The sequence below is a fragment of the Alternaria conjuncta genome (assembly GCF_024043145.1).
Source record: "Alternaria conjuncta strain BMP 0040 chromosome Unknown scaffold_29, whole genome shotgun sequence".
In the NCBI taxonomy this organism is placed as follows: domain Eukaryota; kingdom Fungi; phylum Ascomycota; class Dothideomycetes; order Pleosporales; family Pleosporaceae; genus Alternaria; species Alternaria conjuncta.
Window position 1 is genome coordinate 119532 of NW_026250118.1, and position 12514 is coordinate 132045.

At 52.1% G+C, this 12514-nt stretch overlaps 7 protein-coding genes across 7 annotated transcripts; 5 read left to right on the forward strand and 2 right to left on the reverse strand.

The window, feature by feature from the left end:
* Window positions 1-237: 237 nt before the first annotated feature.
* J4E85_011038 (uncharacterized protein) lies at window positions 238-1539 on the forward strand (the record flags this gene model as incomplete). Its single annotated transcript, XM_051475241.1, has 1 exon — window positions 238-1539. The coding sequence occupies one exon, from the start codon at window positions 238-240 to the stop codon at window positions 1537-1539; it is 1302 nt and encodes a 433-aa protein (XP_051320945.1).
* A 1564-nt stretch (window positions 1540-3103) lies between these two features.
* Window positions 3104-4812, reverse strand: J4E85_011039 (uncharacterized protein; the record flags this gene model as incomplete). The annotated part of the gene is made up of 2 exons (XM_051475242.1): window positions 3104-3762; window positions 3816-4812. 2 exons carry the CDS (start codon window positions 4810-4812, stop codon window positions 3104-3106), a joined length of 1656 nt encoding a protein of 551 aa, XP_051320946.1.
* Window positions 4813-5080: 268 nt separating this feature from the next.
* On the forward strand, window positions 5081-5929 carry J4E85_011040 (uncharacterized protein; the record flags this gene model as incomplete). Its single annotated transcript, XM_051475243.1, has 1 exon — window positions 5081-5929. The coding sequence occupies one exon, from the start codon at window positions 5081-5083 to the stop codon at window positions 5927-5929; it is 849 nt and encodes a 282-aa protein (XP_051320947.1).
* Window positions 5930-6336: 407 nt separating this feature from the next.
* On the forward strand, window positions 6337-6999 carry J4E85_011041 (uncharacterized protein; the record flags this gene model as incomplete). The annotated part of the gene is made up of 1 exon (XM_051475244.1): window positions 6337-6999. One exon carries the CDS (start codon window positions 6337-6339, stop codon window positions 6997-6999), a length of 663 nt encoding a protein of 220 aa, XP_051320948.1.
* A 1054-nt stretch (window positions 7000-8053) lies between these two features.
* Window positions 8054-8467, forward strand: J4E85_011042 (uncharacterized protein; the record flags this gene model as incomplete). The annotated part of the gene is made up of 2 exons (XM_051475245.1): window positions 8054-8075; window positions 8136-8467. 2 exons carry the CDS (start codon window positions 8054-8056, stop codon window positions 8465-8467), a joined length of 354 nt encoding a protein of 117 aa, XP_051320949.1.
* A 1399-nt stretch (window positions 8468-9866) lies between these two features.
* On the forward strand, window positions 9867-10773 carry J4E85_011043 (uncharacterized protein; the record flags this gene model as incomplete). Its single annotated transcript, XM_051475246.1, has 2 exons — window positions 9867-10010; window positions 10075-10773. 2 exons carry the CDS (start codon window positions 9867-9869, stop codon window positions 10771-10773), a joined length of 843 nt encoding a protein of 280 aa, XP_051320950.1.
* A 152-nt stretch (window positions 10774-10925) lies between these two features.
* Window positions 10926-11953, reverse strand: J4E85_011044 (uncharacterized protein; the record flags this gene model as incomplete). Its single annotated transcript, XM_051475247.1, has 2 exons — window positions 10926-11883; window positions 11934-11953. The coding sequence occupies 2 exons, from the start codon at window positions 11951-11953 to the stop codon at window positions 10926-10928; spliced, it is 978 nt and encodes a 325-aa protein (XP_051320951.1).
* Between the last annotated feature and the right edge of the window lie 561 nt (window positions 11954-12514).

Genomic DNA, 12514 nt, shown 5'->3' on the forward strand with positions numbered 1-12514 from the left:
AGCACCGTGGTCTCACAGTTGCAACTCCGAGCCATCAGCTATGTAGGCGTCGGTCTCATAGCTATATGGATACTGTCTCCTGTGGGCGGTCAAGCATCTTTTCGACAGATAAGCTACGGGCCAAAAGACTTTCCTGAAAATGCGGAATTTCTCTACGTCGTGCCTAGCCCGTGGCTGTGGCTGCCTGATTACGAATTGTTCAAGCCCACCTTGGACAGCTCTTACCTCGCTGCCCTCATGAGTCAGACTACTACACAAGGCTCTCAACGCGATACCTGGGGTCACGTCAAGGTACCTCGGATCGAGCATTACGAAAGCACATCCCCTCTCGGGGATGGAGGCTGGTACAGTACAGAAAACAGCACTCTGGAATCTTACTCTTCGTTCATTGGTGTTCCCATAAGTGGAATGAATTCACCGGAGTTCATCGACTACTCCACCACGATCCAGGCGAAGTACTTTCATCTGGAATGTGATCGATTCCTCGATGATTCCGACGATTGGGACGCCCAGTTCACATTCAACACCACAAGGTGGCTGGGGTACGTGTATTGGAACGAAAATGTCACGAGCCGTGCCGAGATCCCTCCCGATGAAGTTGAGCCTTTCGCGTTCGTCATTGTCAGCAACTCATTACTGGGACTCATCTGGGATTGTACGATTCAGACAACGTACGTGGAAGCTGAAATCGCATGCTCTACGTATGATGCCTGTGCTGTCGTTCGTATTCGACGCTCTCGCCTCGCACACCCACCGCCAGCATATACCCAACTGGGTCCGCTGGTAGGATTCCAGAACACACCTTGGGAATCTGCGCTTGTGAATATGGCTATTGAAGATGGCTCAACTGACGCGTTCTACGGGTATGACGACGACGCCGGTTCTAGCTTCCTTAGCATGTATCACATGTCACAGGATTATTACGTAAACCCCACAAACATTGTAAATCTGCAGGACGTTGTGGTGGATTATAAGACTATTGTCCCACGTCTCGGTCAGGTAGTCAATGCATATTGGGCGACAATGAACGGCAAAGCCTCGCTCAGGGGTAATTTTGACGCATCCACCCGTCGATCAAATGCAAATGTCTCTTGGTACGATCAAGATCAAGATGATTTCCATAGCATGGATTCATTTGATCAAGGCAACGCGGAAACTCTAGCAAAAGCATGGCCGAGTACAGGAACAAGACGCAGTAACGTCGAGGTCTTCAAAGCGCACTTCGGCTGGGTTATCGCGCTTATCGTCTCGTCGACAGTGCTCATCGTAGCGAGTCTGGTGCCGTTCTACCTCCGCACCTTTCTCCCGCACGGCCCAGACGTGCTCATGAACTTCTCTAGTCTGGCGACAAGAGATAATCCTTATGTAGCTTTACCGGTGACGGGGACATATCTTGACGCAGCTGATCGATCGCGGTTGCTGAAGGACGTGCGAATACGTTTTGGAGATGTCGAAGAGGGCGGTGAGATCGGGAGGTTGGCGATTGGACGGGCGGACGGGGATGTTGCGCCGCTGAGGAAGGAGAGGAAGTATGCGTAAAAGCTCCGGGAAGTAGGTGGGAGATGAGGGTAATCGGATGTCATGATACTACGTGTTGGACACGTGCTTTCAGACTGTAGCGACGATGGTCTCTCTACTTGCCGGTGCAACGCCTGGATCTAACAACGCAACTCATTGATAGCGCAGTGGTGGAAATTCCTGGGGATGTAGCGCGAAGACTACAAATGAAGTTGCATGGCGCTTTAGTATCGTTGTTAGCACATGTCACCCCCACAAATTAGCATCATATATGAGATAGCAATGGTCCGCGCTTGTGATAATGCGTTAGACAGCGGTTTTCGCAAGCTAGGGTAATCCATTCTGTCAAGACAGAATTGTTCCACAATGGAAGGATTGAAGTTCTCTGTGCAGTACATCGTAGCGGCCGTTATCAACCTCAACAATTCGGGGAGAGAGCAACGACATGGGTGGACATTATCCGCAGATATATGAATGAAGAGAAAAGCACTATCAAAAGCCAACGGCAAACGGGAGAACCTAAACAATCCTCTAAAAAGCTGATCTCACGCCTGATAGTCTCTCCATGAATGCTTCATGAGGTTCTGCCCATCACCCCACCCAGAAAATTGGTTTTGCTATTTGACAATTTCACAGATTGCTAATCATGCGAGTTTTCTGCAAGGGACGTGTTTTTGAAAGAGTTCACAGACTTATAACCACGCGCCGTTTGTCTCGTACGATGAATAGCAGTAGGCTTCAGTTTGGTCTTCAACCCGTCAAAGGCAAGCCGTACTGCTGCTTGAAGTACTCCCCGGCGTCCTTGAAGGGGCGGATTCAGTTCAGCCAGCGCCCAGCCAATAGCGTTCCACGTCTTCTCATTGTCCTGGTCATCACCCTTGTACTGATCTCTTGGAACCAGGGCCCGAGGATAGATGCAGTTGTCTATCTTGAATCCATGAGGTAAACTCTCGATGTCAACTTTCTCGATGTCGTGTCGAAGGGTATAATCTGTTTTGACCCCATCGTGAGAGTACTCAAATGCAATCCAATCAACAGCATCCACGCCTTGTCGCACAATTTCAAACCGGGGTTTCAAGCCTTCGAATGCTCCAAGCTCTTCCGCAGGAGATTGAGAGGAAACACCTAGGTTTGTCGGTATAGAGTCTTCGTGTACAGCGTCTGATGAATCCGACGGCGATCCATTTTCTCTTTCTCCTGCTTCGACATCAGAGATGGTATCTAGGCTGCTTATATAGTTGCTGTCATGACTTTCGTCATCCGCTGATTCAGCATCCGAGTCGACACCAGAAGGCAGTATTGCAAGGGCGATCTCTTCCATATGACGTGCAATGTGGAGTGATAACAGATCACGGTCCCCCGAAGTAAAGTCAACACATAAGGGGCATGTCACTTCTGAGACTCGAGCGTCCATGGCATGCTGATCTTGTAGATGGTTCATCAGCCCATCGCCGTTTTCCCAAAAGACGCCTGTTCCGTGGCATTCGGGGAAGAAACAAGCGTATGCGAGTATATCATCAAACACATGCTTTCTGAAACGACATGTTAGCTTTGATGTGATTGGAGTGATATTATAAAGGCCAACTTACTTCCATGCTTTGGTCCGTTGGAACTGCACCTGCTTTTCGCAGATCTCGCACGTGAAAGGCTCGCCAGACCGCGCTTGGGCTGGCAGTGGTGGCACACGCTTGTGACTTGCCTCAGCCCTGCTCGACATCATCGATGGTTCGTAGACAGGTTCTGCGTTCACTCCCGCATCTGATTGTGCGGGTACCGATGTACCCAGACCCGAGTCGTGGAATATGGTTTTCGCTTTTCCGAAAGTGGTCTCTTGAAGCTCCTGCTTCATTGCTTCCCGTTGCAGACGAAGAATGTGATTATATCGATCCCAGTTCAATCTCCCAAGTTGGGCCACCATTTCTGGTGGAGCGAAAGGGAACTTTTCTGCAACACTACTAGCGTAGGCCTGTTCCGGTAGGGTTTCTCCCATGTCTTGGATAGTACGAGGCTTCTCTTCGTCGAAGACTTCTTCAGCCGGCGATTCCAGGCTGGGTGCCAACATGACCAGTGTATCTATCTTCGTACGGAGGGTCTGACACACTGTCTCCGCGTCTTGCTCGGGTTGATAAGCGAAATCATGTTGTCGACCAATCATGTCCGTGACTTGTTCCAGAACAGTCGCAAAATCGGTGGACTGTAAAATCTCTTTTCGATGATGTTCACTGATGACAAGGTGTATCAAAGCTGACCCGTGTTAGTGTTAAGGCGAAACAGTGGTGTGAGTGAAGTTTACTTACAAGTGCTCACAAATCGAGAGATGGATACGAGCACGGCCAGACAAGTGTCGCGCAACTGGGGGGAGCCTTGGAGCACATTGTCGAGCTCGCCTCGCGGCAGTCCAAGGTCGGTACCCCAGAATAACAAAGTTGCACAGGTAGACTCTAGAGAAATGTAATGCCCAGCATCACTAGATTGGCTCCTTAACTCCTTCATGATGAGTCCCAGCGTCTCTGTGAGAGATCTGAATAGTGACCCAAGAATTCCTAGCTCCTGGAGTTCGACATGTTGCACAGTGTGCAGGGCGAGCGGTTGTGAATCCTCGTCCTCCTCTTTCTTCACAGAAGAGTGGACTGATCTAGCTTTGCTACCCCCAGTCGTTTCCTTCACTTCTTCGAATTGGGGTTGAGAGTCAACATGAGGCGTGAGCTTCTGATCCAAAGTCTGATATACGAGTGACCCGATGTCATCCACGAACAAGGGATATAGCAAGTCGACGACCTTTTCCGCGTTCGCCAATTCCAAGGCACGCTCGAACGGAATCCAGACGCCTTTGAAATGTGTTGGCCCGAGTTTAACCACGTGTTTAGTCTTCTCACTCTTCAGCAAAGCGCCTTTGCGTGCTGCTGTCATACCAGCCAATGTGAGCAGCTTTGTGCCGTTGATCATACGATTGTCGTCGCGACGAGCTACGGAGACACCCCTAGTCTCGACATGATAACAATGGCAGCCTTCATTTTTCCAAAAGGTGAAAGTAACTCTAGGCAAAGCCCCCGGAGTAGCGATTTTGCCTGCGCGACCGAAAGGGACCGGTAGGTCGTTCTCTGAACCAGAACTGGAGAAGGTATGGGCGCCCGGAGCCCTTGCCGGCGATTGTGTTGGAGGCGAATTGGTTGGCTCACTCGCTGGAGACGACGAGGTGTCTTGCGTGCGTTCCATTTCAGCCTGCCGGGGCTCCCTCACCAAGCCGCCTTCTTCGGCAGCCGATGCATTACGACGGTTCTTTGGTGGAAGCATGCGCGCCGACTACCAGCGGGCACGGTCAGTAGATGCTCAAAGGCGGGAAGACGATGGATCAGGACATGCGCACAAGCTGAGAGGGATCATGTTGCTTTTGCCAGGATGCCGACACGGCTGAGCAGCCACACTTGAACGGGCTGCGCATTGGAGGGGTATGCGCCTATCGCATTGGGGGCCAAACTGCGCCTCGCTCAATCAACCTTGGACGAGTGCGCATCCCAAGACTCATCAACTCCAATATCTTTTGAGTGTCATCGCTCACACCATGTCCGGCATTGAAATCGCAGGTCTAGTTTTTGGTGTTGTGCCCATTGTTGTCGAGATTCTGAAGTCATACGGCACGGCCAAGCGCACATTGGCGACCTTCTCACGACACGCGGAAGTTGCATACGACATCCAGCTGAGATTCGAAGTAGCAGCAGCGAACTTTAGCAACGAATGCCGCCATCTGCTGCAGGCTGCCATCGCCCATCCGAGCGATGTCTCTGAGATGATGGAGGATCCGACCCATAGGAGCTGGCAGGAACAAAGAAAGGAGATCGAACAGCGGCTGCGAGATTTGATGCAGCACGATTACGAGCTATGCGAGAGCATCGCGACGCGACAACGCGATATACTCCGTGAGACACGGAACAGCCTGTCCAAGCTCGAGAATAGCCTGGGCAACGCGAAACAATCCCAACACGAGTTCGCACGGAAGCTTTGGAACGCGTTCAATACAGCTCGCAAGGAGAACGAGTACCTCCGACAGCTTGATTCGTTGGACAGATGGAATAAGTCGCTGGGCAAGTTGTGTAAGCAGAGGCGCAAAATGCAGAAGCGTCGCAATGTTCCTTCGGCTTGCATCATCCGCAAAGCCGTGCCAAGGAGCTACCAGCAGATCCGCGTCGCCTCACAACAGTTAGGAGAGTCCATTCACGACTCGTGGTCTTGCACAAACACCTCTCACAGTGGACACCAGGCGAAGTTATCGCTCGACGCCAAAAGCGAGTACGATAACGTGCAACTCGACGTTGTCATCGCTTGCCAGCCAAAGCCGAATACCGCAATTCAAAAGTATGTCAGAGCGGATGTTCTTCGCGTCCCGAAAGGAAGTAGAAACGCTGACGACTAACGACGATGTGTAGTCCATCTAGCAACGTCCCAATATGGCTGCAAATTCGGTCCATTACATCCCTCGCGATGTACACGGCTCCAACGATACCTCCACAGGCACTAGCGAACGCGTTTCGTTGTGGAATCAACGACGCGTCGGAAGCTACGACCCCAACGCCGCCCATCAAAGCCAAGTCGAAGAAAAGAGTTCGAATCAATGATCCCAAAGACAACATTGAATGTGTTCGAACACCACCAACAAGCCACACGTTAGCAACACAAGCCCAATCTTTCGTCATGCTAGATCTAAAGACAACGAAAAGCGTATGCTGTCATGTAACGAGAGTGCGCTCATCGACATCGGCATGTCAAGATAGCTGCGTGGGGTTTCTTGAAGTCGCGAAGAGTGAGCCAACAACCCGTTTCATGTTCTACGATGCCAGCAAGCTCGCGACCAACGATGTACCTTCTTGCAGCCGGCGACAAGGAGCGCTACCGATCAAGAACCTCGTGCAACGCTTCCAGACACTGCAAAAGATCACACTCGCGCAAAAGTTGGCTGAGGCTGTTCTCCAATATCATTCAACCTCTTGGTTGCCGCAAGCATGGACGCTTCAAGATGTAGCATACTTCACGGATCAATCTCAAGCCGACGCGAACAATGTATCCAATGCACTGGACAGCTTGCATCTGAGCAACCGCTTCCCAGATCCGACCTCGCCGGACACTGGATCGCAACAATCCTCGCTTGATCTGAAGCATAACTTCGGCATCCGCAATCTGACACTAGCTAAACTCGGCGTCGCGCTACTAGAGATATGTGCTCAGACGGATAGCACGACGCCGCAGCTGGAGGGCTCGCCTCAAATTCGTGAGATCATCGCCGCGAGAAAGCTGCTTGATGAACAACATCATTCGGTCATGACGCTAGGGCCTCGCTACCTGGAGGTTGTGCGCAAATGTCTGTATTGCGACTTCTCGTGTAACGATGACCTCCATGGCGAAGCACTCCAAAGTGCAGTGTACACCGAGGTCGTGTGTACGTTACAGAACATGGGGACTCAGTGGAAGAAAGTGTTTGGTTTTTGAAGCTTTGCGATGAATTTTGGATGGTATGGATTCGGTGGCACTTCTGTAAATCTGAAGAGTGCGAATCAAAAGCCTTCATAGTTGTTTTGTCGACTTGCAGGTGTCAGCGTTAAGCCGACCTCGGGAATGTGAGATAGTCCTAGAAGCCCTGGAGGTCACATGCACAAAACGGAACATCAGCCGGTAAATTGCAATTTATCTCACAAAGTTCGGTCAACAGCGAACTTGTCCCACGTTCACGCATACCTGATCAAGGTTGACAGACGTCGCTGCTACAATGAGCAGCGGAAGCCAGGGTCACCTGGGCAGCCCGGCAGAGGAAAAGCTCCCAGCGCCGTGACCAGACGCTAGGTTTCGAAAGCAGCGTACCGAGTCCGGGAGAGGAGGCGGCCCAAGCTCCCCGTAGAGCAAGCTAACAGAGGGGCAGGAACGTCGCGGCGACCCACAACATTGAGGCTTAGCCGACGCCGATTCTCAATCATCACTCAACTGCCATCTTTGATTGGATAAAATGCCCTAGGGCAACGACGTCGCCGCCCTGATTGGTACGGGCTCGGCACCGACCCACGTCAACGTGGTCATTGCAACCTTCTCCAACGCACGTCCACCCTTCACATCGAGGTCTGATCCCAACTAGGGTGTTCAAGCCTTGGCATGGTAAAGCTTACCTTCTTACGATTCATAGCAAAGCTCGCAGAAACCGCCATGGACACACACCACAGGCCTTGTGGACATAGAATATATATATGGTCTTCAACGCCGGCACTCAGCCCGAAATCCTGAACCGCCCTGCATCTCTCGCAATCTTTGAGGTGTAACTCACTCCTTTGATACATTCTACAATCACTCTACCACTACCCCCGGTGGTCTGTCAATTCAACTTCTCGTTTACTATCGTTGACATTTATACCTATACACTCATCAGTACCATCACATTCTTTCTCTACCTTCAAACACACCAAACTTCTCAACAGCCTACCTGAACTTTGCCGAATACAACACGCCGAAACTCGCACATCCATCAAGTAAACCTCCTTCGTCTCCGTTCGGGATCATGGCTTTCCCTAGCCAGACGAGTCCGGCTCCCGGCACTGCAATGGAGTACAGCCCGACCATGGGCATGTACTCCAGCACAGGTGAATGTTCGAACCAGGCCACACCGCCCACACCATCGTACTTGGGCTCGCCGTACGGGTACGAATTGATCCAGGGCACGGACTCCATCATGGCAACTCTTGGTTCCTCCTCCCTTGCTCAGCAGAACCAGGCCATACTTGCTCTCTTGGTGAGAGGCGCAACTCTAGAGTTCATCTTCCACTCTGTCGAGACCTTCAAGTATATGGTGTGGTCCAACGATATCATTGGGCTCGCGTTCACGGCGTTGTCTGGTAACCTCCAAGACCTCGCTATCATGGCGGTGATCCCCGCGGAGGAGCTTGTTGGAAAGATCCTACACGTCGGTCAGTAGATCTGGCTTATACTACGATACGACACTAATGATTCTCAGTGCACCTTTCAGCCCACCCGTTCATCGAGCCGCCCCCGAATGTCGCATGCGAACCCATCGATGACTCACGCCCGAGCACGAAGACCGGACCCTCTGACGAGACAACCCCTCCGCCTCAAGCCTCCAAAAAACCGCGTGCCTCACGCAAAGGCAAAGAGCCAGCACAACCAGCCATTGTCCGAAGGGGCTGCCCAGGCAACGGATGGAAGTGCAAGCCTCATGAGGGAAGCACCAGAAAATACTGGGAGTCGAAGACCGGGTTCGAAAATCATTTCACGGCCATCCACATGGAGGGATGTGCCGATGGCTTTCGCTGGAAATGCCCACTCCACGTCCGCGGCTGCAATCGTTTGTTCGCGGGCAATGGGTCTGATCTCCTCGATCACCTTTGGTTTGACCACTGGGAGCCAGTAGAGCCTTCCCGGTAGCGGTGGCCACAATATGGGTAGGAGCCTACGTCGTCTTAGACACTGTCTGGTTGTCAACATCTGATAGCATGTATACTGCAACACCCCTGTTTCCCGGGCATATATTGGCATGATCTTCACATTCTTTTTCGTCTCCGGCATTCTACAGCGGGGCAACCTCCATTACGTCCTTGTACATACCCTGGGTCATACCCACTTTTCTAACCCAGCAGGACTGTGACGCTCGCCACGATACATTACATAGGCATGAATAATGACACTCTTTCCTTCGTCGCACTTGACTTGGATGGTTGGAAGGCACCGTGTGTCGTATGCGCCAATCGATATCGCGAAACCGTAAGATGGATGTTCGAGGATGAAGCCTCCCGAGGTCGGGCAGCCTGACAGGTAGGCGTCCCCGCACAGCATACGTTGCTTTGCGTCGCTGGGTACGATATCGCGATCCATCTGTGATGAGCTCAGGGATATTGGAGTATCATTCTATAGCATTGTGGCCATCATGGAGTAAGTATCTCGGTGACAACGAGACGGAAGTCGCGATGTGTGCAACGTCAAGGTGCAGCGTTCCATTCCGTTTCCGATCGGAACAATGACGTCCGCATCTAGCCCGCTTCGGGTAACGCGTGACACCGCGTTCGCGCTCTCCCCAAGTGCTCTCGGTCGGTGTCTACTCCGGCGCGCATGAGCAAGGGTGAGTCGTTTGACAGCGAACATTTGAGCATTCCGTCGGATAATTCGCGCGAGTAAGCGCTAGGAAAGGGCGTAATGCTACTGCCATCACGCAGGTCTACTGTTCTGGTGTCTACATAAGTGTGTTGAAGGGCGCCTGCCTACCTAGGGAGTGGGAATGCCAACGTTGTCACATCCCGAGGTCCCCTCCTTCTGCACATGCCTCGACGCTGCGAAGTTCAACTCCAACAACACTCGCGACCATGGCATCACAGAAAGCGGAGTTCATTAAAGTGCCGACTGATAATTCAGATGGCTTCCAGACAATGCCCACAGAGCCCTCAAGGCGGTTGTCGGAGTCGGAGTTGCGTATTGAGAAATGCACGCCTGATGATGCTGAGAAGATCGTGAGTTCCTCCCTGGCTCAATCTTCCCACCCATAAACCCCATCATACTAACACCACCACCTAGGCCGAAGGCCTCTACCTCTGTTTCCCAGAAGACTGGTGGGCCAAAAAAGAACCACCCGAGCTGCGCCCTTCCGGCTCAAACAGCCTCGCCATCCGTATCCAACGCATGGCCCAACGACTAACCCCCGCCATAACCGACCCCCACCACACCTTCATGAAAGCAATCTACATCCCCACCGGCGAAACAATCGGAATAGCAGGCTGGACCCTTCCCTCCAACCCCTCCGTACACAACCTCTTCCGGCGCAGCGCTGCCACACATTACGGTTGGAAAGAGAAGCAAGGCTGGACCGACGCAGATCTCGATCTCATGTGGTCGCACGTCTCTTCCGAGAATTGGAGCGAGCGCTTCGCCAAAGACGATGAGGTAAGGCGGGAGGCGACGGGCGGGGAAAGGCATTGGTATCTTGCGCCGTTGCTTACGTGGCCGGAGTGGCAGGGAAGGGGGGTGGGGAAGAGATTGATGGAGTGGGCATTGAAGCAGGCGGATGAGAGGGGAGAATTGATGTATCTGGAGTCAAGGCCGAGTGCGAGGGCGGTTTATATGCATCTTGGGTTTGTGGGGTGTGGTGGGGAGTGGAATATGATTAGGTGGCCGAAGGGGAAGGGAAAGGGAAAGGGAGAGGGAGATGGGGAGGGGGAGGAGAAGGGGGACGTGAAGGTTGCGACGAAGGGAACGGACGCTGATGGTGCGATATGAGCCGACTCCTGCATGATGAGACGATAGACGAAGCCGCAGGAAGGATGCCGTATGACTAACATATGCCACTAAGCAAACCTTGGAGATAGCTAAGCAGCTACAGGACTAATGAAGAAAAAATAGTCATTTGACCTGCTCCACAACCTTACTCTCTACCGACCATTCGCTTGTAGGGCGTAGTATCCTCCTCGTCCTAGACGTTGTTCCTCCATCACATTTCGATATGCAATAGCAGCCTTAATTCTCTCCGCCCCCTCACTCAGCCCCTTCCTCAAACCAGAAATCACATCAATCGCCAGCTGGCCCCCACCACCCAGCGCCTTCTGGAACGCAGGTTGCAGCTCCAGGTGTTGAATCTGAGCCATGATGTAACCCAATATCTCTTCTCGTAGGGCATCACGCTGCGAAGGGGTATCGTGGTCTTGAGTGTTGTCGCTGTTGTAGACAAAGGAAGCCAGGGCGACGATATCTTCGACCCGCTGCGGGGTTGTTACGAACTTTTCTTCCATGCATAGTTGTAGTGCGACGTGGAGCTTGGATATGGCGAGGTCTTTCAGTGCGGGGATGAGGTAGTAGTCAGCGAGGCAATACATCTTGGCGTGGAAGAGGAAGACGTCTTTGTGTTCGTAGTTTATCCGGCCTACATGTTGCTCTTTCGTGTGCGAGGCGACGTCGTCCCAATCTTCTCCATTATAACATGGACATTGCTCCTTGACGACAAAGCGGTCGTAGGGTGTTGGGTAAAAATGGGGCATATGCCACATTTTTTCAGGAGTGGTTGCTTTGGCATAATCTTCTTCGCTTATTGTAGGAACCCAGTCGTCCAAGGTCTCGCACGATCTAGCCTCCATGTCGACTTCGACTTCGATATTGGGGTCAATTTCGCAGGAAAGGACGTTGTAGTCACTGCGATATGCGTATTCGACGAGGCCCAGGAAGACGTCGCGTTCGACATGGGGCAGAGCCGCGCACTTCTCCCGCGCTTCCTTCATTGGGCCGTTGATAAGGCGGTCTAGGGGCTCAGATACCTCTGACATGATGCCGACATGGACGGTGACGGGCTCGCGGGTGGCTCCTAAAAGGAACGTGAACTGCGCGGAAGATAACATCCTGGAATGTGTTAGCAAGATGTCAAGAATGTTGCAATGTAATATACTTACTCTGTGAATGAGGGTGTCATTGTGTTCGGGCTTTTGGGATGTCTAGCGGTTGTACGTGACGAGTTGAGAAGTTGTATGTGTAGGTAAAGGAAGAATTGGCGCCGCGATTTGTAGGCAGTGTGGCGATGCGCAGAGGACTGCGCCCCTTGCCAACTTTGGGGTGACGACAAGGTAGGCACAGACTCGCCGTACCCGCGGCCAATCAGGCCTGTAATGCCATTGGACCAGTGAAAGTAACAGAGGGTTGCAAGTACACAGACTCTCGAAGAAGTTCTTGTACAGTGCAATCCAGGCTGTGTAGCGGTACTGGAAGTAGTACTGGAAGTGTGAAGTCGACAATTCCATTCACTCGACACTCCATTGAGGAAAGGCCGGGTGAAAGGCATTGTTGAAAGCTGTATGTTGTGCACGTCGCTGATATAATGACGCCCTCCGAGGGCGACAACCTGGAAACATGCTTCTGTACCTTCAATCGCATATCTCTTAACTGTTCACTCCAAATCGACCACGTACGCTTGCAAATCCTTGAATAACAATAGCATCGTACCTGACAGCATGGAGAAGTCGGGCAACAAGCTTTC